This window comes from Aedes albopictus, chromosome 2 (assembly GCF_035046485.1).
Source record: "Aedes albopictus strain Foshan chromosome 2, AalbF5, whole genome shotgun sequence".
NCBI lineage: Eukaryota > Metazoa > Arthropoda > Insecta > Diptera > Culicidae > Aedes > Aedes albopictus.
Window position 1 is genome coordinate 507,921,860 of NC_085137.1, and position 27,637 is coordinate 507,949,496.

Below are 27,637 nucleotides of genomic sequence, written 5' to 3' on the forward strand. Positions count from 1 at the left end.
GCGAATTGGTATTTTTTATTTGTTGGCTTTTGTCGGGGAAACAATCCAATGGCGCGGCAGTGATGAATCCCCCGAAATAAAACAATCAATATTCCTCGGTTCACGGGGGATTCGCACACGATGCCGATCCGAAATCCACGGCGGCGTGGTGACATAATTGGGGATTGGTGGGACAAAATGCACCCGTCAATGGATCCGTCAACAGTTTCCCCGAAATTATTTCCAGAATTAATGTATCCGTCGTTTACGGGATTCACCTGCGATTTCTACAGGGCATTCAACCAGGGATTTCTCCCGGGTAAAGGTTTCTAACGTGATTTCCTGTGAGATTCTTCCACAGATCAAAATTGAAAACCATTTTGAAAAAAATTCTAGAAAAAAAATTATTTTTGAAAAAAACACTTGGAATAATTTTGGGATGAGACCTTGGAACATTTCTATGAGTATGTTTGGAAGATTTCATGATAAATTTTAAGGAGAGTAATTAAAGAAGTCTTGGAAGAATTGTTTAAAAAGTTTTAAGTAGAATTTTTGGAGAATTTTTGGAAGATTTTTTCTGGAGATCTCCCAAAAGAATTCCTGAAGAACTATTGGAAGAATTCCTTACCGAATTCTTGGAATAATGCTTTCAAGAATTCTTACATTTTTTTCGTCGGAATTCTGACAGGAATTCTCGAAAAAATACTGCCTGGATTTCTCCCAAGAATTCTTCCATGAACTTTCGTAAGAATTCTTCCAAGAATTTTCCCAAAAATTCCACCAAAAAATTCTCAAGAATTCTCCAAGAATTCGTTTAAAAATTCTTCAAGATTTTTTCCAAGAATTCGCTACGATTTCTGATGAGAATTCTCCATTAAATCTTCTAAGAATTCACCAATAACTCTTCAAAGAATTCTCCTGGAAATGTCCCAAGAATTCTTCCAAAAGTTCTTCCAAGAACTCTTCCAAGAGCTCTTCGAAGAATTCTTCCAAGAATTCTTCCAAGAATTCTTCCAAGAATTCTTTCAAGAATTCTTCCAAGAATTCTTTCAAGAATTCTTCCAAGAATTCTTCCAAGAATTCTTCCAAGAATTCTTCCAAGAATTCTTCCAAGAATTCCTCCAAGAATTCTTCCAAGAATACTTCCAAGATTTTTTCCAAGAATCCTTCCAAGAATTCTTCCAAGAATTCTTCCAAGGATTCTTCCAAGAATTCTTCCAAGAATTCTTTCAAGAATTCTACCAAGAATTCTTCCAAGAATTCATCCAAGAATTCTTCCAAGAATTCTTCCAAGAATTCTTCCAAGAATTCTTCCAAGAATTCTTCCAAGAATTCTTCCAAGAATTCTTCCAAGAATTCTTCCAAGAATTCTTCCAAGAATTCTTCCAAGAATTCTTCCAAGAATTCTTCCAAGAATTCTTCCAAGAATTCTTCCAAGAATTCTTCCAAGAATTCTTCCAAGAATTCTTCCAAGAATTCTTCCAAGAATTCTTCCAAGAATTCTTCCAAGAATTCTTCCAAGAATTCTTCCAAGAATTCTTCCAAGAATTCTTCCAAGAATTCTTCCAAGAATTCTTCCAAGAATTCTTCCAAGAATTCTTCCAAGAATTCTTCCAAGAATTCTTCCAAGAATTCTTCCAAGAATTCTTCCAAGAATTCTTCCAAGAATTCTTCCAAGAATTCTTCCAAGAATTCTTCCAAGAATTCTTCCAAGAATTCTTCCAAGAATTCTTCCAAGAATTCTTCCAAGAATTCTTCCAAGAATTCTTCCAAGAATTCTTCCAAGAATTCTTCCAAGAATTCTTCCAAGAATTCTTCCAAGAATTCTTCCAAGAATTCTTCCAAGAATTCTTCCAAGAATTCTTCCAAGAATTCTTCCAAGAATTCTTCCAAGAATTCTTCCAAGAATTCTTCCAAGAATTCTTCCAAGAATTCTTCCAAGAGTTCTTCCAAGAATTCTTCCAAGAATTCTTCCAAGAATTCTTCCAAGAATTCTTCCAAGAATTCTTCCAAGAATTCTTCCAAGAATTCTTCCAAGAATTCTTCCAAGAATTCTTCCAAGAATTCTTCCAAGAATTCTTCCAAGAATTCTTCCAAGAATTCTTCCAAGAATTCTTCCAAGAATTCTTCCAAGAATTCTTCCAAGAATTCTTCCAAGAATTCTTCCAAGAATTCTTCCAAGAATTCTTCCAAGAATTCTTCCAAGAACTCTTCCAAGAATTCTTCCAAGAATTCTCCCAAGAATTCTTCCAAGAATTCTTTCAAGAATTCTTCCAAGAATTCTTCCAAGAATTCCTCCAAGAATTCTTCCAAGAATTCTTCCAAGGATTCTTCCAAGAATTCTTCCAAGAATTCTACCAAGTATTCTACCAAGAATTCTACCAAGAATTCTTTCAAGAATTCATACAAGAATTCTTGCAAGAATTCATCCAAGAATTCTTCCAAGAATTCTTCCAAGAATTCTTCCAAGAATTCTTCCAAGAATTCTTCCAAGAATTCTTCCAAGAATTCTTCCAAGAATTCTTCCAAGAATTCTTCCAAGAATTCTTCCAAGAATTCTTCCAAGAATTCTTCCAAGAATTCTTCCAAGAATTCTTCCAAGAATTCTTCCAAGAATTCTTCCAAGAATTCTTCCAAGAATTCTTCCAAGAATTCTTCCAAGAATTCTTCCAAGAATTCTTCCAAGAATTCTTCCAAGAATTCTTCCAAGAATTCTTCCAAGAATTCTTCCAAGAATTCTTCCAAGAATTCTTCCAAGAATTCTTCCAAGAATTCTTCCAAGAATTTTTCCAAGAATTCTTCCAAGAATTCTTCCTATAATTCTTCCAATAATTCTTCCAAGAATTCTTCCAAGAATTCTTCCAAAAATTCTTCCAAGAATTCTTCCAAGAACTCTTTCAAGAATTCTTCCAAGAATTCTCCCAAGAATTCTCCCAAGAATTCTTCCAAGAATTCTTCCAAGAATTTTTCCAAGAATTCTTTCAAGAATTCTTCCAAGAATTCTTCCAAGAATTCCTCCAAGAATTCATCCAAAAATTCCTCCAAGAATTCTTCCAAGAATACTTCCAAGAATTTTTCCAAGAATTCTTCCAAGAATTCTTCCAAGAATTCTTCCAAGGATTCTTCCAAGAATTCTTCCAAGAACTCTTTCAAGAATTCTTCCAAGAATTCTCCCAAGAATTCTCCCAAGAATTCTTCCAAGAATTCTTCCAAGAATTTTTCCAAGAATTCTTTCAAGAATTCTTCCAAGAATTTTTTCAAGAATTCTTCCAAGAATACTTCCAAGAATTTTTCCAAGAATTCTTCCAAGAATTCTTCCAAGAATTCTTCCAAGGATTCTTCCAAGAATTCTTCCAAGAATTCTTCCAAGAATTCTACCAAGAATTCTTCCAAGAATTCTACCAAGAATTCTTCCAAGAATTCTACCAAGAATTCTTCCAAGAATTCTACCAAGAATTCTTCCAAGAATTCTACCAAGAATTCTTCCAAGAATTCTTCAAGGAGTTGATCAGAGAATTCTTCCAAGAATTCTTCCCAGATCTCAGCCCAGAATTCTTAAAAATTGTTCCAAAAATTGTTTCAAAAATTGTTCCAACAAATTTGAAACAATTTCCTGAAAAAGTGCTAAAACAATCCATGATTTTTTAAAATAATGATTTATTGAAACAGTTCATGAATAGGTTTGTTAAATTATTGTTGTAAGAATCGTTAAACATTTTTTTTTCGAAAACAAATGCTTGGACGATTTTTTTTATTTACTGAAATAACGTTCTAAAAAATAAGAGAAATAATTCTTCTAGGAATACCCGAAATAGTAGTGCGATTGTATTGAGAGTAACAGGTTCAAATTCTGGTCGATTTAGAATTCATACATTATTGAAATATTCTTCCCTTCCTTCCGTCAATTTGAAGCGAAAGCCCTCGGTTAATAAGCGTGGAAGTTCTTTGTATGGTGTATGGTGTAAAATCCTTTCAACCTAAAACTCAACTCAATTCAAAGCACGAAAGTTCAGGAAAAATCACCAAAAGTGCCTTCTGCACTATTATCCCCTGTCATTGTTTCCTAGAGTCGTAAACAATTCGGCATCGGTGGGACTCCGAATGCAATCAAAGGGAAGATTGACATGTTTGTCCCACGCAACGACCCCACCCGAATCGTTAGACACTCGGGTGGGTAACAACATCCTTCTCTCGTAAACGACCGTACCAAAAACCGGGCGCAAGGTCAATCAAAATCAATACTCTACCACTAGCTGTTGTCGTCGTCGTCGTCGTGGACCAAGCGAGGCAGGGCGCAATGAGTCCATCCGAAATGTGTCTGTCTGTCTGTCCCCGAAATCAAACTCCAATCTAATTTGACGGTCCCAGGCCCACCGAGGAAGGATCGGATTCTGTTTGTTTCCAACACTGTGGGTAATACGCTGATGTTTTGCAACGGCTGTTAAGGCACGGAAGGGTCTTCGATGGGGAAAAGGCACAGTCCAAAGTCTTTAAACTGATTTGCATCGCTTATCTGATTGGATTTGCGTCGATCCCTGCCCGGTCGAGCCGAGGAATGTTCGTCCGTCCACCCTTGCGTGTGGAGTGGGACAGAGGTACGGAATGGCCTAACGAGTGCGTCCCGCATTGGCGTAAGCGGTTTTCTGTTTTCTATTTCATTTCAAATGATGGTCCCGGGTATTGATTTAGGAAGAGGGAAAAGGTCTGACGAGGATGATGCGGATGGCAACACTGTCATCATCTGGTGTGGCGCAATTGCTGAGTCAAACGAAGGGATGCTGCCCCGGAGTAAAAGCGAAGGAAATTGAATAACCGTCTAAGTTGATGTGATTACTGTGACTCCCCGTGGGGGTGACGGAAAAGTGTCAAATTGGGCTCTTGAGATTGTAACAGCTTGGCAGCAGCGCTTCGATGGGAAATTTGGCATAATTTCCTGCAGTAGGATGTCTGAATCTATGCGATACCTTGCTATCTGTTTTGACGAATAAGGGTATTTTTGGAAGGAAGAAATCCGAAAGTAAACCAATTTATTTAAAGCAATTTATCAATTGTTTCACGAGAGAAATAATGGTTTTAACTTTAAGAAATTGGTGTAGATTTTTCATGTAAGATAAGTCTAGATTCTATTCCACAGATGATACTGGAATGCTGACCGCTTACCACATCTTTCGGCAGGGGATGCTTACATAAGGCCGAGTCTTAAAAGACTGAATGCACATAATACTGAACGCAAAAGGCTGAGATCGAGCAATATTAACCAAACCATAGGAAACCATTAAAATTTAAGCAATTCTAAGCTTGTGAGCATAGATTCTTAACAGAAGCAGCTTTGTTCCAAAGAGAACACAAATCAGAAACAAAGAAAAATTGAAGAAAAATGGTAGTAGATATTTCATGGGACTTCAACATTATCTACCGCAAATTTCGGGACAAAGAACTGTTTGCGTGCCTTCTTTGTTGTTTGCTTAACATTAGCTTAAGCGCCAACTGTATTCACTGCTCGTAAGGCAACGAAATGGCAAATATCACTAAAGCACCCCGAATATCCACAGCCGACCGACCGAGGAATCGACCGTAGTGAAACATTCGTACCCCTCCATACCAACAGGACGACCTGCGTGAATGCGGATAACGAGATAAAATATTCCCCGCGCCAGAAAACGCATTATGTAAACGACATTTCGTCGTCCTCCTCGCCGTCGTCGTCGTCATCATTGGCATCCTGTGTCGCACTTTCACCCAAGTGGACGACAGAGGCAAAGGCGACGAAGTTGGTGACGATGAGGACGACGATGGTGGCGTTAAGTTCTGGAACACGGCAAACGCTCACCAATAAAATGCCATCAATTGTTTCGCACGGTTGCACTGTGGGGTTCAGGGTGGTCAAAAGGTCTCAAAGTCCAAAGTCTTTATACAAAAGCAGTACCTTCAGCATCATCCAAAATGTGGTTTTTAATGCTGAGGCTTTGTTGCATAGAAATCACAAATTATTTCCAGTTTGACATCGATGCGTGGAGACGGAGCTGTTTTTCAAGAGCTGTTGGTGTAGTATATAAGGGGAGTTGTTGATACTCTTGGTATCCCTAGTTTGAGCCTGGACGAAATCTTTTTTCCATGTTTTATCATTACCCCATTGGGAATGAATGAAGACAATGCAAGCATGAACTTAATAATGACGCTTTATTCACTAACTTTAATATACAAACTGAAGTGAGTTTGCATTCCCCAATTCCAGTATAATCTTTTGCTATCCAATGCATTGCCTGTTTCTTTAATTTAAAATCCCTAATTAATCTACCTAGCGGTGATGGCGCCTTTCTCGTGCCTTCTTGGATATTCTGGGCACCGTTTTTGGATTCTAGACTTCTTTTCCTCACCAGATATACCCATACTGCATGGTTTTGGAGTCCAAAACTCCACAAAACAAACGCCATCTTGAATTTGAAGCCGCTTTCTTATATTTTAGACTACCATCTTGGACTCCGGACCGGACATCTTCAACATATTATATATATCCATATTGCATTAGGCCTGTCCACTTTTCCAAAAATGTTCTTTGATTCTCAAGTCCACCCGCATATTTTAACTGGCATCCTAAAAGGAGTAACTGGTCAAAATTTCAGCCAAATCCATTGAAATTAAGAGGTGCATCAAATCAATTTTGTGTTTTTCGACTATTTTCGAACTTAAAAAAATCATAACTACACTAAAACTTGTCAAAAATTAATTCTATCGGCAGAAATTGAAAGATATACTTGTTTTTTACAAGTCCTCCAAACAAACCATCCCAATAAAATTAAAGGAAGCATACGTAATTATCACATTTGTAATCAGAAAACCCTTGAAAAGGTGATTTTTTGATAGATTTTGTTGTGGGACACCCTAACATACGTAATAAGTTGAAAATTTTAAAACGGCATCATCTTCTTCAATGTTTTGTGATTATTTGCTTCTTTGACATCAATGCTGTAGGAATTGAGCATTAATTACCAAAAATCGTGAAATAACCACAAAACATTGGAGGACATGATGCCGTTTTAAAATTTTCAACTTATTACGTATGGTTGGCTGTTTTAGAACCAAATTTATCCAAAAATCAACTTTTTTAGGTTTTTCTGATTACAAATGTGATAATTACATATGCTTTCATAAATTTTGTTGGGATTCATAGTTTGGAGAATTTGTAGCAAACAAGTATATCTTTCAATTTCTGCCGATAGGATAATTTTTTGACAAGTTTTATTGTAGTTATACTTTTTTGAAGTTCGGAAATAGTCGAAAACACGAAAATGATTTGATGCACGTCTTCCAGTTACTGCTTTCAGGATACCAAACAAAATATGCGGGTGGACTTGGGAATCAGAGAACATTTTTGAAAAAGTGGACAGGCCTAATATTGCATGGTTTTATGGTGTAAACCTTCATTAAATAGCCGCTATCTTGGGTTTAAGGCCACCATCTTGCATATTCTGGTCATCATTTTTCGACTCTGGACATCTTTCCCATACCAAATATACCATTGCATAGTTTTAGAGGCTTAAACTCCACGAAATAGATGCCATTTTGAATATGGAGCCGCCATCTTGGATTTTAGGCCACTATCTTGGATATTCTAGTCGTTTTTTTTTATTCCGGACATCTTCCCCATACCAAATGCATTTGCATGGTTTTAGGGCCTAAAACTGCATTAAACAGTTGCCATCTTGAGTTTTGAGTCGCCATTTTGGAATTTAAGCCGCCATCTTGGATATTCTGGTCGCCGTTTTTTTGGCTCCTGCCAACTTCCCCATACCAAATATACCTATATGTCACTGTTTTAGAGCCTAAAATTCCATTAAACAGCCGCCATCTTGGTTATTCTGGTCGCCATAATTGAGCACCGGGAACAGAGATCGAAAAAGAGTGTAATGTTCTGTGACTTATGATGCACATGATTGGATCGTGATATAGCACACATGTAAAAGTCATAAAATATCATGTAAATTTCCATTATATGTCATGTAGTTCAGCATGACTCTGAGTTTACATGACATATAACACAAATTTACATGATATATCATGTTAACCATCATAACACTAACTTTACATGACTAAACTGAAGTTTACATTACATGTAAATCTCATTATTTTTATCTGTGTTACTTCCCCATACCAAATATACCCATATTACATGGTTTAGGGACCAAAACTTCAATAAACAGCCGCCATCTTGAATTTGAAGTCGCCATCTTGAATTTTAAGCCAACAGCTTATTCATTTTGATCGCTATTTTTTAAATACACCCCTATTACATGGTTTTAGAGCCCAAAACTCCAGACATCTTCTCCATTCCAAACATACCTATATAGCATTATTAGGGCCTGGAACACTATTAAGCATCCACCATCTTGATTTTCAAGTCTCCATATCGGATTTTAGACAGCCATCTTGGATATTCTTGTCGCCATAATTGGACACCGGGTATCTTCCGCATACCAAATATACTCATAATGCATGGTTTAGGGGCCAAAACTTCAATTAACAGCCACCATCTTGAATTTTGAGCCTCCATCTTGGATTTTAAACCGCCATCTAGGATATTTTGGTCGTCATTTTTGGACTTTAAACATCTTCTTCATTCTAAAAAAACATATTGCCTGGTTTATATGTGACTTGACCCTCCGAGCCTTCTATCGAAAATTCGTTTTTTGAGTGAATATATAGCCTTTCAGTACACTTTTGTGTACGAGAAAGGGAAACACATTTGAGAATAGGAGGAGTTCGGTCTTAAACGTTCCAAGGCTAACACAAACTCTTCCAGTGGTTTCTTCAGAAATTCTTCTAGGAATTTTTTAGGGTTTTCTTCAGAACTCCCTTCAGATGTTCCTTCAAGAACTTATGCCAGAAATTCTCCAAGAATTCTGCTAGATATAGACTTCCAAGGGTTGCTTCTGAAACTCTGGCAGAAACCATTTTAAAAATTCTTCTAAGAAATTCTTTGAAAAATCCTTCGGTATTTTTTTTTTTTCTGGGATTTATTCATAACTTTTTACAGCGAATGCTTCAAACATTCTTCCATATATTCTTTCATATATTCTTCGAGTGGTTTGTCTGGTGAATCTTCAAGAAATTTCTTCAATTAATCGTCCAGGTAGTTTTTAAGAAATTTGTCATCAGAGATTTGTTAAGAAACGTAGACATAAATTCCTCAAAGATACAGAATTTCCTTCATATGTTTCCCCAGAAAAATTTCCAGCATTTAGTTAATTCAGAACAAAAATCCTAGAGATTTCTACAGGAATTCTTTAGGAAAAACCTCATGAGTTTTTTTTAAGAATCATTTCACTAGATTGTCTAGTTGTATCTCCATGTGTTTCTTTAATGAATTTCCTCAGAAATATGTCCACAGATTGCTCCAAGAATACTTTCCAAAAATCTTCTACGAACTGTTTTATTTAGAAACTTTTCCATGATTTTTTCCATATTTTTTTTTAAAAATCCTTAATAAACTTTCACTTTTTCTGGGAAGTTCACCAAGGTTTTCCCAAGAAATGTAATCTGGCAATTCTCCGAAAAGTCCTTGGGATATTCCTCCTGCGTTTTCTTCAAGAATTACTCTGGGATTTCTGCTGATATTCTTCTAAAAATTCATTCATTAGTAATTTCTTCCAGATATTGGTTCAGTAATTCAGAGTTTTTCAGCAATGGATATCTGCAGAAGTTTTTCCATGGAGTTTTTTAAAAATTACTCTTAAAATCCATTGAAGGTGCTACAGATATTCAAATGTTCTTTCGAGAGTTGCTCCGAGAATTTCTTAATAAATTCCATCAGAGGTTGCTGAAGAAATTTCTACAACAATTTATTCTTATGCATCTACAGTTCAGTGAGAAATATCTGCTGTGATTCCTCCACTGATTCCTGCAAAAAATGTTTCCGACATTTCTCCAGGGAGTTTTTCAGGATTGCAGGAAGGATAAATCTTTGGGTTACCTAAAGAGCTTGCTGAAGATTTTCGACTGGAAATTTGGCTTTCTCAATCTAGTTAAACCAAACGATCATGCTTAAAATGAGTCGGCATTGCTAACTCTCCACTAACCTCCAAAACAGCCGTTACCATCTAATAATACAAAGATGTCTACGTCCCTTTCAAAATTAGCGTAACAATTCCTCTAAAATCTATATGTTAGTGTACTCAGAAAACTTCCTACAAAACGACAAAACTAAAACCCAAATTACAAGTGTGGAAATGCTACAAACAGCTCCAAAAGAAACTGTGGCACTAGTGATAGAACATAACAACAAACGATGGACAACGTAGGTCCCTTATTGTAAAACTAAATATTCTCTTTTCGTTGACTCTTGAAAATGGCCAAATAAATTAGGCCGAAACGTTGGGCAATGTCAATTTCATTGTTTGAATTATTCAGACTGAGAGAGCCAAAACCTCCAAAAAATTGTATATCTATAGAAATCCCAGGGTAATTACTGGAAGGAATTTCTTAAAATCTCCTGCTGTAACATTTGCAGATTCTTGGAAGAAATTCTTGAAAATTTTTGAAGTAACTATTGAGTAATACCTCGAGGAATTGTAATACCTGGAAGACTACCTAAAGAGATTTCTTAATATGCAGCTATTTTCATAAAACTATCAATGAAAGCTTACATAAAATGGTTAACTTTGGCGAGCTGTAATTTTGTTCCAATGATCGATTAAGCTAAAAATTTGACAGCAAACTGCAAATATGGTTAATATAGTAATGGCTGTAATTTCATGTTATGCCAATTTTGATTCACCTGAAAAAATAGACACTGCTTGAAATTGCTCAAAATAAGGGTAGTGTTTGTTTTTTTTTTCAATCATCAAATATTTTTAAAATTTTTGACCTTATATACAGGGATTTGTTACCTTAACGGGAATTGTTCGTAAGCCATTCAAAATATTTATTCCTACTTCAAGTCTAAGCTGTAATTAAATTTATTAACTCTGCTATTATTTTCAGTTATTAACATAGTGTTTAACTTCTTCCACGTGCTTTGAAATGTAACGATTTTTCTACAACAATGTTTACCATATTTGTATTCCATAGCAAAATCTTCAGTTTGATCGTTCTCATATGATCGCTACAACAGCTTATCAAATTTGGTATGGAAATCGATTTTTACCTTTTTTTAAGAATTTAATTATACCACTATGATTCCAGAAATAAAACAGTCTATCTCAATCTACCCACGCATGTCGATACCCTTAACAGACACCGGGAAGATAAATCTGTCTGATATTGGTATCGATGTGCAAGGATGGATCGAGATCGTCTCTACAGCAACAGAAAGATGTTTGTTTACCAAAACGAGTTGAATTTTTTCGACATGTTAAAGCTGAAATCATACCTGGAAGAACTGGAAAACTTTCTGCAGGTATTTCTTGGCATTTTTTTTTTTTTTTTGAAAAATGCTTACCAACAGATTCTCGAGTAGTTTCTGCAGGAACTTAGTAAATCTTTGAAATTACTTAAGAAAGGTCTAAATAAATAGTAAGCAATCCCTGGCTAAATATTTGGAGGGAATTCTGGAGAAACACCTGAAGGAGCTTCCAGAAGAATGTTTTCAGAATTTTCAGGAGAAATTTTTCAAAAAATGCCTGAGAAATCCCTTAATCTCTGGGAACTCTGGACAAGTTCCAACAAGATAGAGTCTCCTAAAGAATCTCAGAATCTCAAAAATACTCTTGAAATTGCATCTTTTGAGGAAATATTTAGAGGAATTCGTGGAGAAACCCCTGAAGAATTTCCTGGTAGATATGTTTGAGAATTCTTTCAGAACTGTTTAAAGAAATATATGGATTAATACATACACTAACTCAATCACGAGCTTCTGTTGTAATCATTGATGGAATTTCTTCTAAGTATTCCAGAAGTAATCCCAGGGAAAGTTTCTGATGGAATTTCTGTAGAAATTCGTTGACTAAATTCAAGTTGAATCTTTTTCGAAGTCCCTTGAAAAATTCCTTAAAAATATCCAAGGAAAAAACCTGGAGAAATTTCTTCCAGAGAATGGTGGAATCCCCGGAGAAACTTTGACAGACATGCATAAACAGAAATGCATTTTCAAGGAGTACCTGAAGAAATCTTTGGAGGCTTTCTTTCAGAAATCATTCTAGAAAATCCAGCGAGAATCTTCTTCCTTTCTATTAAAAAAATCCAGTAAAACTTTGAAGTATTCTGCAAGAATCCCAAAATGAATTTCTGGTTGTGTCCTTGGATAAAATCATGAAAACAATTCTTTATAGGTAATTTGGAAGGAATACAAGCTAAAAGAATTCTCGGAGGAATATCCAGAACAATTATTGCTAAACTCGGAAATAGAACCATGCGTTTTATTATCCCACGCTTGTCAGTCAGTCAGGGATTCGTTTTAAGTACGAAAACAGTTTTTTTTAACATTAAAAAATAGGCATAATTTGTAAGAAAGCTAAAAACCATTCTGGACAACTTTTCGCACAAAGTTGCCCATAGTGCCCATGGTGGATTAACGCTTCCCGCAAGTTATGCGACTTTCCTTTCATGTTCTGACGGCGGCGGCGACGGCGCGGCGCTCTTCGGAGGATGGCCTGGCCTTGCGCGCTCATCGCAAGTGAGGCGAAGAAAAGCCCCCGTCTTAAGCGGATTAAAATTATCGTATTACGTGATGTGGAACCATAATGATTAACATATTTCTTGGTACGTCACAAAGAATTGCCGGTCGGTCGGCAGCCAGCAGCTAGCGAAGTAAATTGCTGTCGGCTGCCGCGTGTGGCCTTCGTCTTGACGTTGACATCATTATTACTAGACTGCCTTCTTGGCTCACCTGATATCGGTGATGGCCGAACGGCGGCAAACGTGTATTTTGCTTTTAACAATGTAAGAGAACGTGAAGTAGCAAACCAAACATGGAAATGTATACCCGGAATATCCGGAGGATTGCTTGACACAGTAACCGGTCTCCTCGGAAAACGTACCGTTGTTCTGATTTTCTTGGTACATTCCAACATTTTCCACACAAACCAAACAAGCTCAAGTCATGAATTCCAATTCCACAGAAACTGAAAAGTTTCCATCTCTCCCTGTCATAAACAACACCTAAGTTGTACCCACCTAGCATTCCAGACCCCGAAAACTTTGCGCCCGCACACTTGAGCTGCCGAGTTAACCTCTCTGACGTTGCCAAGACACTCAAGGCGAAATATACCTTCACTTCAAACATTCCCATTTTCCACTTCGTTAGAGAAGCTTTCTTCCAGCAGCTTTTGCTCTCTGACAGGCAAAAGTCTTCACGAGGTTGGTGCGGTACCTCCCGGGCAACCCATCCCTGATTAGACATCTTACTTACTTGTACTCGTAATACTTGTGCACTTGTAGCATGTAGCAGCGCCTCTTGTCTTCTTGGGGTTGAGTTTCGGAAATGTCAGCACCAAACTAAACGACCGACAGACTGCTCCACCGACTCGGTCGTCAACCAGCCAGCCAGCCGGCGTTGAGGTGGTTTCCATGATACATCTGAGTGAACAAGCGAGCAATTGCATATTTCTTGCCCGTGTGCACACTGTAAGCTGAAGGATATATCTTCGTCTTGCGCTCAAAACCCCGGTCTGGGTTCTGGGAAAGCTTCCGTCGTAAGACATTTGGATGATGCCATTTGCATAAGGTAGGTACCTGCAGCTCGCTTCCAGGCCGTGTGTTTCATCTTTAATTAATATGGATTCATATATCACGTTGCTCTTGATGCAGTCTGTCGTTTTGGAATGGCTGGGAAAGTTGAGAGGTTATTAAACATCAGTTTGACGAGCGTGAATAACATTTAGACATTACCGGCAATGACATTTTAAATGCATACCATCGTAAGTGGAGCTTATTTTAATTGTGAGTTGGTAGCGTTAAATAATGACCAAGCCTTCAAATGCGTAAATGGATCCATTTTTCAGTGCAGTGTAGAATGAGCTTTAAGTAAAAATACACAATAACAACAATTTATTCGTGTGTTTGTGTCTTCATATCAGAATCTCGACAGGATTTTCTACAGAACATCGATGAAGAGACATTCGTTAGAAGATATGGTTAATTAGTAAGTTTTTAGATAAAACCTTCTTAGACAAGAGTTACAATGCCCGATGGAACTCTTGAAAGAATATCTAAGAAAAGTTCATCAGAAAATTATGTCAAATTAATTATTGTTGAAGAGTTACTTATGATAAAGTTATTATATCTTTTGTTAGTTAGAAAGTCCGGAAAACTTTCAAATATTCCTAAGTATCCAATAAGTATTATGCAATTCAGTTGAAATTTTTATGCAAGAAATATGTTATCTTGGGAAATCATGCTCTACGGATTTCTGGAAGCGTACATCCAGGGATTCCTCTAGATTTCTCCAGAAATTCTTCCAGGAGTTTCTCCAGAATCTTCTCCTGTCATTCCTTCAGGAATTCTTCCAAGAGATCTTGCAGTGGGAATTCTTTCAGAGATTTCTATAGGATTTTTACAAGTCTTTCCTCTAGCAATTCCTCCAAGGATTCCAACAGATTTTTTTGAGAAATTGCTCAAGAGATTTCTTCATAAATTTCTCCAGAGATTTCACCCAAATCTGCATGAGGATTTCTTCACGAATGCATCCAGGGATACCTCCAAGAATTTCTGCAGGGATTCCTCCTGGAATTCAACCACGACCATGAATTTCTCTACGAATTCCTCCTAAAATTTCTCCAGGCAATCATCCAGGAATGCTTGCAGGAGCTCCTTCATGAACTGCTCCAGAAATCCCTCTCTAAAAATTTCTCCAGGAATTCCTTTAAAGAGTCTTCCAGGAATTCTTCCAGAGATTCCGGAAATAGTTCTTCCAGTCAATTCTTATAAAAACTCCTCCATTGATTCCTTCAGGAATTCCTTAAGGCATTTCTGCACTTGTTCCTCCAGTATATGTTGCAGAAATTTTTCCCACAATTCATCTGGGGCTTTCTCCTGCAATTTATCCACAAAGGTTTCCAGGAATTTCTTCAACTATTTCTGATGTAATTCAGCCTCACGAACTTCTCCAGAAACCCCTCCAAAAATTCCTCTAGAAATTTCTCCAGGAATTCCTCCGAAGAATCTTCCAGAAATTCTTCCAGAGATTCCTCAAATGGTTCCTTCAGTGAATTCTCAAAAAACTCCTTGAAGGATTCCTTCGGGAATTTCTCCAGACATTTCTGCAGGTATACCTGCAGTATTTGTTTCAGAAATTCCACCCAGAATTTTTCTAGGAATTTCTCCAGCAATTCATCCAGGGATTCCTCCAGGAATTTCACTAGTTTTTTTATGCATTCCACTACGGATACCTTCAAAAATTTATCCAGGAATTCCTGCAGGAGATACTTTTTTTTCTCTAAGAAATCCTTCAAGAAGTTATCCATGAATTTCTTCACGAACTACTCCAGAAATTCTTCCAGGACTTTTTCCAGGCATGAGGGTGTTCCTTTAGAAAGTCTTTCTGGGATTCTTTCAAAAAATTGTCAAGGGATTCCTTCAGAAATTCCCTCAGGAATGCCTCGAAGGGTTCCTCCAACAGTTGTTTAAGGACTTACCCTAGGATTCTTTCAGGAATGTCACCAGGGATTCAGTGCCCTGGTGTATTATATTAAACAAAACACAACAGCGTGACGGCTAATGAGTCGAACCATGCAATTTCATCGTGTTGCGTTTATGTAGTTGTAAAATCTAGCAGGTATAAATTTGCTGGGAGTGCTCGTCTTTCCCCCTGATCGAAATGGTGACTACGCCCTTGGTGACAGAGTTCATTCTCAGTTCTTCTCAGTTAATAACTGTAGAAGTGCTCATAGAAAACTAAGCTGAAAATCTGGCTTTGTCTCAGAGGAGACGTAATGGCAAGAAGAAGACCCCATGACCATTCAGCCAGTCGGCCTTAAGGTAGCTTTAATGTACCTTTTTAAGATTATTTTTACGATGATTGGGAAAAAATTAACAAAACGAAACAAAAACTTCATACATTTGGTATGACATGAAAAAATAGTGAAGAACTCTGAACCTTAATTTCTAGACCAGACGCGAATGACCCCTGTGGTTAAAACGTCTATAATAGAAAAAAAAAATCTAGAAAGTGAGTTTTTGTCACTTAGACTTCTTTGCTTCTGCCCCGTAACGTGGGTAGATCACCTTAGAATGGTGCGTTGCGGCGTAAGATCTACCACCACATCAAATTTCGATCTTGTTAATGTTTTCATGCCTAAAATTGCCGATCAGTGGTGAGCAGACATTCCAGGATCGAGATTTGATGTGCTTTTTTTTTCAATGTTTTCCACATTTTATTTCAGGAGTAATCAGGTAAATGTTTTGTTTATAAATGCTTTTTAATCATGATTATGATTGTTTTTCAAACAAATGTATAACAAAACAAACACAGCACACACTGACATACATTACATATACAAACATAACTCATCATATATTGGGAGAGGGAGGAACCATCAGGGCACCCGATTGAAACGATTTGGGCAGGAGCTTGGAACTGCCTCCTCCTTGTTGTTAACATTTCGTGGATTGAGGGCGGGCTCTTCGACCCCATCTATTGGGAGTATTCTGTCAATCGAGGGCTTGATTTTGCAGTTGTTCGTAAGAACTTTCTTCTGGAAGGAGATTCTTTTCCCCTGGCGCGGGTTTCGCGCAAGTGTCTCTGCTTGCGGGTCCGCACAACCCTTTTTGGCCCTTCATACAGGCGCATGACTGACCACTAACAACAGCGCAATCTTGATCAAATCGCTTTTCAGATTATTCCAGTGCTATAGGCAGCTGCCTTGCTACAATAGATGGTAGAACAATATCATCATATCATCTTAGACTCCTTTGCTTCTATCCCCCTCATGTATTTCTTTATACATATATAGGTTCCATATCGTAAAGTATCGACGAAAGTACAGATCAATCTCTATATGTGGCAACCTTTATCATGCGGTGTTCTCTAAAATCTGTTGAGCTAAAAATTTCCCTGAAAACTTTCGATACCCAACAGAAGAAATTTCAGGCAATTTGATCGTTTTAAAACTCTCGGCCTACATGAAAACAGGAGAGCTACTCGGAACCAATATTGTGCATAAGAAAATGCAACAATGACGATAACTAGAACGGTAACGACGAGCTGGGGCATTTAGGGAGTTGTTGCGGATACAAGGAGGTCTCAGTAGCGTTAAAGGAGGTTTCAAGGGTCCTCTGAGAGGGCTTCAAGGGGTTCCAAGATATTTCATAGGCGATTCAGCAGGTCTAACGGTTGGAGGCATTTCAAGGAGACGCAGGGGGTTCCAAGGAAGTTCCAGAAGGTTTCAGACGCGTTTCAGGGGCATTTCAGGAGATGCCACAAAACCTTAAGTTTTCTTTTTTTGTTTCTTTTTATACATGAATTTTAACTTTGAGTTAATTCTTATCAGGTACCATGAGGTCTACGCGGCGTTTAAGGAGATTTCAATGGCATCTCAGGGACTCTCAAGGGTTTCTAGGAGGATCTGGAGCGTTCCAGAGGGTCTCGTTTCATATACGTTACGTTCGGTGGGTCACAAGTGCGTTACATATGGTTTGAGGGGATTTTAGGAGGATTTAGGAGACATTTTCAGAAAGTTTCAGAAAAATTTCAGCGGGTTTCAGAGGCGTTACGTAGACGTTTTGTGGGATACCAAGAGGTCTCATGGGCGTTTAAAGGGCTCACAAGGGATTCCAGGAGACTTCAGGGGAATTTCAGGATGCTTCAGCAGCAGGGAGTCTCCACGGGTTCCGGATGCGTTACGCCAGCGTTTTAGAGAAGCTCCGTCCTCCATCACCAGGTAATCGTCCTTTGCAGAATTACCACCATAAATCAAGAATTTAGCAACCTTGTGGTGAAGTCTAGTTCTGTTACCTCACCCTTGGCGCTATCAGCGTTTAATAGGATTCTGTAAATCTCTCCCAGGCTTACCCAAATGTTGCCATTTCTCTTGGAATGGTAATACTAGCTTCATCTTGTTTGAATATTCATAATTATTTGGTACACTTCGGCCAAAGTGAACTAATGAAAACTGTCGAGAAATGCCCTTCTGAGCAATTATTGACCGTATTCTTGTTTTCTTTTTTACTTTTTTGATTTAAGTCATGGAATATGTTAAGTTAATTTCTTATCGCGTTAGGTGGCATGGTATCACTATTCACTAAACAGACATTTTTAGATTACTTTGAACAAGCCGTTCAGATCTGCTGTCGTAAGTGGAGAATATACATGCTTCTTCACAATAATGCTATTGAGAAGAAGAATTTGATCCTTTAGGTCTTTTAGTTATGTACGGCAGTTTCTGAAAATTTTAAAGAAACCCCTTATCCACCTTATGGAGTTCAAGGTCTTCTCAGTGAACTCAAACACGCTTTGGAAAACTCGCACTGAAGTAATTCATATTTATCCAAACGAAAACACCTTCACAAATACAAAAATGAGTTTTTGAATTGCTGAATTAAACACTAAAACCTTTGCTAGAGGTGTAAAAGTAATCTACATTTTTTTGTGTTATTTTAGAATAGCTAATTTATTTACGAATTTTCTGACTGTATACCGTTACATTTTTCATTTCATAATCTAAACTGTGAGCATAACTGCCATTTTTTCAATTTATCCAAATGCATATTCCAACCTACATTTTTGTTCAAACTTGTCTTTATTGAAGTACAACCTTATATCTACAATTATAATAATTCAAACCTAAAATTATTTACATTAATATTTGCTTCAGGGGTATTGCACACGAAATTTAAGAATTTGGCAAAAATAATCCTTACTTCTAGCGCTTCTCTGGATGGTACACCTCGTAGTTCAGGAAACAAGAAATAAACAGGACTTTTACAAAGAAGTGATGGCATGATATGGGATATTTGTGTTTTTACGAAGATCCATATAGGGTTGGATATTCGACATTCGAAGAGTTTATGCTCAACTGTGTCCACAATTCCCGGGCAATGGTGGCAGTTTGGAGAAATTCGGCGATTTTGCTTGAAAAGTAACTCGTTCGTTGTTATCTTCCCATGAATAGCTGCATACCAAACAGAACGTTGAGCAGACGATATCCGGCGATCCAGGACATTTTTGAAGACGAGGTTCCAACGACGATTAGCATGCAGCAACGGCGGATCGCTCTCTTCTGATATTAGTTCGCTGTAGATGTTGGAAGAGCTGTGTTGCAGTAGAGTCCTTTGAGATAGTGTAGCTACTTCTAACGCAAAGGCCTTGACCTGGGGCAAGGCAGCAGGAATTCGGAGAACATCGTCCGTGTTCAAAAAACTCCTCAAGAAAGGAAGGTTATGCAAGTTTAGAAGAGTTCTATTCACGAGTAATGACACCGATTTCAATCCTGGAGAGTGTAGGTTCAAACCGCCTCGAATCCTCGGGAGAAAGAGAGTTTCCAAGCGAATGTGGTTTTTCCCACCGATCCAAAGGAAGTTTCGGTATTCTTTAAGAATTTGGGTTTCGAAATTTTTCGGCAATGGAAGTGTAGAGGCTGTGTACCATAGTTTTGATGATACAAAGGTGTTTATCAATGTGATTTTTTGAAGCAGATTTAACGACCGCGCTCTCCCCATCCAAAGACGCCATTTCAAGTTTTTGATAACATTTGTCCAGGTTTTCTCCATAGTGTCTTTCACTTTTTCAGTGAAGTATATTCCTAATATTTTAATCGAGCTTACGAAGTTTAGCCACTGCATCGAATCTTGTGATGGCATTTCACCAATTTTAAGAGCCAACGTTTTCTGAAGATTGAGAATTGCCCCTGAAACATTCCGGAAATCATGTATGATTCTCACAACCTGCTGAAGCGTCCGATAATCAGGAACAAAGATACTAATGTCATTCGCATACACGTTGAGTGCGTCCCCGGCACAACCGGCAGCAACAATCTTGTCAATTAATGGCTGCATGTATAACACGAACAAGAGCATACTTAAGGGGTCTCCTTGTCTCACCGACCTACATATTCGAAAGGGTCGAGTTAACTTGCCATTTATGAGTACTCTGGAGAAAGAGTTTTCCATTATATTTCGAAGTAGTTCTACTGCTTGTGCGTTGAAGTTCATGTGTTGCATAGTCTCTAGTAAAAAGCTGTGCTTGACTCTATCAAACGCATGATCAAGGTCAAAAGATACCAGCATAGATGATTGTCGGTGGTGTTTTAAGGAAGCAATTTTGTCTAAAATTTTCAGTGTAGCCTGAAAGATATTATTCTGTGCATTTGAGCATTTTTGATGTTTTGACAGTACTAACTCCATCAGTGGTGTCATTCTGTGTTTTAGGACCCTGGTGAAAGTTTTGAAATCGAAATTCAATAGGGTGATCGGACGATAACCATGCACAGTTTTACAACACCCTTTCTTTTTTACCAGAACTACAACGCCATTCATGAATTTTTGGTTTACGTTAGGGGACTGTATGAACTCGTTCAAAACCAGAGTGAATTCGCGGTGTATTGTGTTCCAACACTTCGTGTAGAATTCCCTGGGTAGCCCGTCTTCTCCTGGTGATTTCCTTGGACAGCTATTCTTGATACAGAGGTAGATTTCGTCCGATGTGATTGGATCCATAAGCTTGTCGTTAAAACTGTTGTTGTCAGGGATTCGACGCGATGGTAGGAAATCGTTTGTTGCTGCATTTTGGTCAACATCTTGAAAAAGATTTTCAAAAAACGAGACTATATTTTGTTCGATTTCACCCCCGTCATTGGTTACGTTTCCATCAATCTCCAACTCACGAATCAGTGTTCTCGAACGTTTGTATTGCTTCTCAGATAGATGAAAAAGAGATGTTGGTTCTCCTTGAATGAAAGATTCGTTGGTGTTTTGCCAATTTCTAGTAGATTCCCTTTGTTTCAAAAGCATTATACTTTTGATACGGTTGATTCGAGAAAGTTGCGCAGAGTCATTTACGTACAATTGGTAAGCCCGTGAAAGCTCGGCATATAACAAGTTCATTGTATTTCGCGAGTCCTGGAATTGTAAGGATGTTCTCCAACGAAGGAAAGAAGCAATTTTGGGTTTGGCATAATCTAGCCACTAAGAACACCAAGAGCGATAGTTTGATCGTTGCCTAACTAGATATTGCCACCTATTCTGAACTAGTCGTATTGTTTCCTCATCATCCAAAACATGTGTGTTCAAGCGCCAAAAACCACGCCCGATAAGAGGACCTGTTTTCGGGAGCACCATTCTCATGATAACAGCCTTATGGTCACTAAAACAGTTAACTGAGTGATTAATTGTGCGCAACCAATCAGTTGAGCCTCTTGAAAGTAGAAATCTGTCTAATCGTGAGCACGATCCAGCACGCAAGAAAGTGAAGTCGGTATCATTTCGCCACACGTCGACCAAATCCAGTGAAGTCATAAGCCTGGATGTCATGTTGCTTCGAGGTGTAGCACCTGTTGCGTCTTTTGGATTCACTATGGAGTTAAAATCGCCACCCATAATAATGGGGCCATTGCAACTCCTCAAGTAATACGCGCAAGACGTGTTGAAAAAATCTTCTCGAGCAGTTGTACTTTGAGCACCTGTAGGTGCGTAGATGTTGCACAGAGTGACATTGTTCTTTAGTTTTAATGTGATCAGCCTACCATCCAGAGATTTTTGCACCGCACTGTACTCGACATTGGGTTTAACCGCAAAAGCAACGCCTCTCTGACGCGAATCTATGTTACAAATCAGTTCGTATCCAGCAAGTTGAATTGAATCATTTTCAACTTCCTGAAGAAAAGCTATGTCTATGTCGTTCAACCGAAGAAATGAGCTCAATGCGTCTATCTTAGTTTGATTTGATATGTTGTTTATGTTAATGGTCGCTAAATTATAGCTTATCAAATCCATGTTTGCCATCAGGGACACTAATTTGCACTATACCTTAGCTCGCCTGGTCGAAACAGAGCAAATATCCTACTCGCGTTCTCTGTCTCTGAGTTCTTGCAATAAGCTGGATGACAGTATATGTCACACTGACGTGCCGAGCCCACAATACCCGATTGTTTGTTTAACGATACGCTCACCTGAGTCTTGACAAAAACAAAAATATCGTTGTGTCTATTCATAGTGATCCACCGAAGTGTACCAATTGACGATACCAAAGAAAGCGTAGTTATGATGACGTTCAGGAGATGACGTTGGATGATGCTGATTGTGCACGATGATGTTGGTGATGAGCACAGTGGGCCTGTGGGTGGTGAAAATTTCTTGACAGAGACGGCAGTATCGGTGGGCGCTTCGACTAGGCATATACTATGCTTTTTACCTTCGCAAGCAGATTGGGCTCCAGCGATGACTTCGGATGGCTTGGAAGGAAGTGCGATTGCGATGAGTTGTCCCCGGTAACGTAATGTCCTTTTTGGTGGTTTGAATTCTGTTGAGAATGACATCTGTTTCAGGGTGGCAGTATCGAGCGAGGCTTCGGCTAAACATATACTAAATGCTTTTACCTTTGGAGGAAAGCGTTGCTCCAGCGTTGGAATGGTGTTCGTTTGGAGAATCAATTGGATGTACGGCTGATAGAAGTTTTGGGCGATTTTTCCTAATAAAGGTGGCACAATCATTAGGCGGGCAGTATCGGACATTGCTTCGGCAGGGCATACACTGTTGTATATGCTTACCATAGAGAAAAGTTTGATGAACATTACTTGGAAAGTTGACGTTGCGTTTTGGAACTGCGTGGTGGTTGATGATTTTCGGGTTCAGATAGTTTGGGGGAAAGTGGACGTTTTCGACCTCCCTGCGGGTCGAATTCTGATTCGGTATCAGCGGTTTTCTTTGACGTTGAGGGCTTAGGAGAAATTGCTTGCTCAGGGGTGGAGTTTCCGGCAGCTTCTGATTTCGATTTGGGTTTTCGTTTTTCTTTCTGGACCTCCATCATGGGCGTTTCTTCGATTATTTCCTCGCTGATTATTGATCCATCACAAGATTCGCTGTCATCCATCAGTTCAACAACATGTTCGCTCTCGTTTGCAGAATCGTCAGCGACACCGCTGACAATTTGCGCTAAGGTTGGAAACTCATCAGCATTTGTGGTAGCTTCTTTCCGGGCAGCCGAACAGGATTTTCCGATATGGATCTTTTGAGCGCAATGCCTGCATGTTTTTGTCTGATTGCTGTACAGGACGTACGACAGCTCACCGGCCACGGGAACGTATGACGGAATCGGTTTTAGTACCTCCATGCGAATTATCCTCACTCCATTTGGGACTCCCGGAAAGTAGTCCTTCCATACATCATTTCTAACAGAAATGATCTTCCCGAAATGCGAGAAGTGCGACGCTATGAGATTGTTGGGCATATGAGGGGGAAGATCATACACCTTAACCTCAATAGCGTTATCGACTGAGTGAACAGGAATTGGGTACAGCTGGTTGTCGTGTTCGAGCGAGTGTTTTAGGTTGTGCTGGGCTATGATTTGTTCCGCCGATGCTGCGGAGTCCACTTCTATTATGACCTGTGATTTGGAGATGCTTGTTTGCAGATTTTTGACCAGATTCATGTCAAGCGTCATTTTGGAGAACACAAAATCCTGCACTACGCTCAGCTTCGGTCTGACTGGCATGACGCTAAGGTCAATTACGAAGGAGTTTTTGCGAAACCCGGACATATCGGCAGGCAGATACTCGTCGTATTCACGAAACAATCTGTTTTAAGCTTTTCGGACGAATCCGATCAGCTTTAAAAATGAAAATGCTTTCACTAGGCTCACACTCGACTGATGTGTATGAAGCCTGAATGTCAACTATATAAAATACACTCATACCGTTTCAGGAGCAATCCAGGGGTTTCATGGGGCCTTCCAGGGGGTCTCAACGAATTTCATGGGATTTCAGGATGTTCCATGTGATTTCTGGAGCATCACATGCGGTGTCAAAGGGTCCTAGGGGCATTCCAGGAGTGCTCCAGGGAGGGGATTTTGAAGATCTCAGGACTGGAACGCCACTGGGACCCCCCGAGATCCTCCAAGATGATTCAACTGGTTTCATGGGACCCAGGGGTGTTTCAGAGGTATTCCAGAGGTTTTCAAGAGATTTTAGGGGCGTTCCAAGTGTTCTATCTCTTGGGGGTCCCAAGGAGGTGCAGGGGTCCCAGAGGCTTTCCGGTGGGTGTCGAGGAGGTTGCAGAGGGTTTCAGGGGGCTTAAGAGATTTTAATGACGTTCCTGAAGTGTTCCAGGAGATTTCAGGAGCGTTCCAGGAGTTTTTCAAGGGGTTTTAGGGGCGTTTCTCTTTGAATCCTCCTGAAACCTAATTGGAATTCCCCTGAAATTCCATAAAAACTATACAATATGCCTTGAAACTCCTCTGAGATACCCTTAGAAATCGCAATAAACCCCTTTGAACCCGTTCTGAAACACCCATGGAACTTGCACCATTAGGAATAGAACTAGTTTGACAATGCGTTCAACATTTGGATTTCAGATTCTCCGATACAAATGTTTTATTTTCTAATAGAAAATGGAATTAAGATTAATTCAGATTCGATGAGAAAAGTATAAAAAATGTTTGAATCTAGAAGTTCACTGGGTAGTTTTTCTTCCACCATGAAATCATGCACGGAAAAACAAATTAATACAAAAATTTCAGCACTAACCGTTCAAAAATTGACGAATAACCCAAAACTGAGGTTGATTAGAAGCTTCCCCACAAAAAGCAAGAACCTCGCCCATATTCGTGGAAGTAGAGTGACAGGTAGCATATTGTCCTCTTAAAAATATCTATACTTAACTTATTGTTTCGAACTTCGTGATCACTGCAGCAAATTGCACAAGTGTAGGTCCTTATCTTCACAATGTACTGGCTTCAACCCTTCCATGTGATGCATGACAATGCGACTCCCCGGAAAATTCGAGCGAATTGCTTCACTTTTTCAGCACTCCGCAGTCATTTACCCACAGCTGACGACGATGACCTTTCGAGAATGAACGTCTAGATGAGCTCGAACTTTGGCAAGAGAGAGCAACTCACGCTGCGAAAATTAATGACACCTTCAATGATTTATTCACTTTCGCCTGCACGTGACACGCGCGTCGCGTCGCACGCTCGCGCTCCGGTGAAGAAAATCGCGCAGGAAGTTTTTTGGATTCATTGTGAATTGCACAATAAGAGAAAGCAGGGCGCGTGGACCAGTGGTCCCCAAATTCGGATGATGAATTTCCAGTGGTGTCAGGCCATTCGGCCGCAGGTCATTAGGCCGAAGGCCATTCGGCCGAAGGTCATTAGGCCGAATGGTCATTAGGCCGAATGGTCATTAGGCCGAATGGTCATCAGGCCGAATGGTCATTGGGTCTTCTTCTCGCCGTTACGTCCCCACTGAGACAAAGCCTGCTTCTCAGCTTATTATCAGTTATTAACTGAGAGCTTCCTCTGCAAATGACCATTTTGCATGTGTGTATCATGTGACAGGCACGATTCGTGTTGAAAATTTCATTTCGTCATATCTTAATTCAATCGCCTACAGCTAATTTTAGAAGCTGAACCTGAGAATATGGTATATGAAAAACTTGTGTGGCTAGACCAGTTCTGCTAGAAAGTCACAGAAAAAACCGATATTTTTCGAATATTTAAGGTAAATGTCACGGACTACCTTTGAAAAATGCTAAATGATATTCACCGTGAATTTCATTTGGCATTTTTCAAAGGTAGTCCGTGACATTTACCCTAAATATTCGAAAAATAGCGGTTTTTCCGTGACTTTCTAGCAGAACCGGTCTAGCTGCACAAGTTTTTCATATATCATATTCTCAGGTTCAGCTTCTAAAATGAGCTGTAGGTGATTGAATTTAGATATGACGAAATGAATTTTTCAGCACTGGGCACGAAGATACTTTATTGATGCTGAATCTACTGATATTTTACCCATGAATTTTTCCTTCTTTTAAATATAGGCTGTTCTTTCTAGTACCATTGCTAAAATAGTTTTTGGCGCTGAAATTGCTGATATTCAATTCTTAAATTTTTCCTTCTTTAAAAAATAGGCTATTCTTTCTAGTTTCATTGTTAAACTAGTTTTTGGCAAAAATTGTTGGAAAAGGTAAAAACAACGCTTTTAAGGGAACGACTGTTACTTTAACTGGAAACTTTTAGTGGCTACGCAGTCTTTATTCTTAAAACGGCACCATCCCTAAGTGCCGAAACGTTGGGTAAACAATAAACCCGTTTAAAGAATAAAGACTGCGTAGCCAATAAAAGTTTCCAGGTAACGGCTAACTTTCAATTCGTCCTGATGACCATTCGGCCTAATGACCTTTCCGCCTAATGACCATTCGGCCTAATGACCATTCGGCCTAATGACCATTCGGCCTAATGACCATTCGGCCTAATGACCTTCGGCCTAATGGCCTTCGGCCTAATGACCTTCGGCCTAATGACCCAGCATCAAAATCGCCCATCCGGTGGGGGGTCCAGCCTAACCCACGTTGATAGAAGATTCACAGCCGTAGCTGATGGTGGCGTCAGCAGGTGTCAAAATCGGCCTTTCCGGTCGATGCGATGTCCAACGACGACGACGACGACGTCGGGCAAAAAATATTATCGACGTGGAAAAATAATCACCACCCGGCGGAGAAAAACATCATTACCCGTGAATTGTTTGTTTTGCTGAGGTGGCTGAAATTGAAAGGTGCCCGGCGGCGTTGATTGTTTACCACAAAGCGCGGGCGAGACACGGGAGACTTAGGCAGGCAGGAATCGATTTTCCCGGTATTCTTCTACATCCTCGAAATTGGCTCGTGTGGCTGTCAGGATATGTCTGCGTCTGACACGGAATGGTGCACGGCATCGACAGAGAGAGACTTCTGAAGTTGTTATTACCGCGGTAATGAACCCTGACTGGACTGGACGTGGCTTTGGAGCTGAGAGCCATTAACTGAAGATGACTTTGATTCGTCATGATGGGAGATTGGATGAGACAGCTCCAGATGTCCATATGCTGTGCGATTCTTCTCTGCACGCAATGATTAGGTTGTTTTATGCCACACATACGTAACATTACCCTTCACGCCAACAATGATCGTTTTCTATGGTTTAGACAAAAGTGTTGTATTTTCAACACGCTCATCCGTAAAGTCCTCGTTAAGCACCTTGGGTCGAGCAATATCAATACATGCGCTCTTTATCGCTTGATGACCTTTTTCCTCAACTTCAATCTCCATTCAATGTTATTTCAACTGTTAAAGTAAATGACCATAATTTTGCAGTGAATTTAATTTCACCCAAATATTTCTCAAATGTCAGCCTTCAAAATCTCCTTCCAGGTCTCATCCCCAAACCGTAATCATCATTCCGTCCGATCGGCCCCACAAATCCTGCCCACTGTAGGTCACAATCCGCCTTAAATTTCTTCGGTTCAACGGACATTTGAATGATGCAGGACCGCCCGTCGTCGTCGTCGTCGTCAGTAGCGGCTATGGCTCACCAGGACAATGGTTCTGTATCCCACTCACAGATATCAGCGGCGGCGTTGACCATTGTTTGGCTTCGGGCTGTTCGCTAACAACCTTCCAAATCCTCCGATTCTCTGCCATCACCGTTGATCCCATCTCAGTATACCTAGTAGTGTGGTGGTTGGTGGTCTCCATCCGATTCTAACACGCCAAACGGAGGAGGCTATAGAGCAGCTAATGTCTTTTATCTCGAGGCAAA

At 39.4% G+C, this 27,637-nt stretch overlaps 2 protein-coding genes across 2 annotated transcripts in view; both read right to left on the bottom strand.

Annotated features, from left to right (window-relative positions):
• The window catches only part of LOC109621718 (acid sphingomyelinase-like phosphodiesterase 3b), a 340,436-nt gene that overhangs the window by 262,634 nt on the left and 50,165 nt on the right, over positions 1 to 27,637 (bottom strand). The gene's annotated exons all lie outside the window — the stretch shown is intronic.
• LOC115265394 (uncharacterized) lies at positions 19,495 to 23,742 on the bottom strand. Its single transcript, XM_029870310.2, has 2 exons — positions 22,614 to 23,742; positions 19,495 to 22,534 (listed from the first exon to the last, which is right to left on the bottom strand). Exon 1 carries the CDS (start codon positions 23,600 to 23,602, stop codon positions 22,637 to 22,639), a length of 966 nt encoding a protein of 321 aa, XP_029726170.1. The 5' UTR covers positions 23,603 to 23,742; the 3' UTR covers positions 19,495 to 22,534; positions 22,614 to 22,636.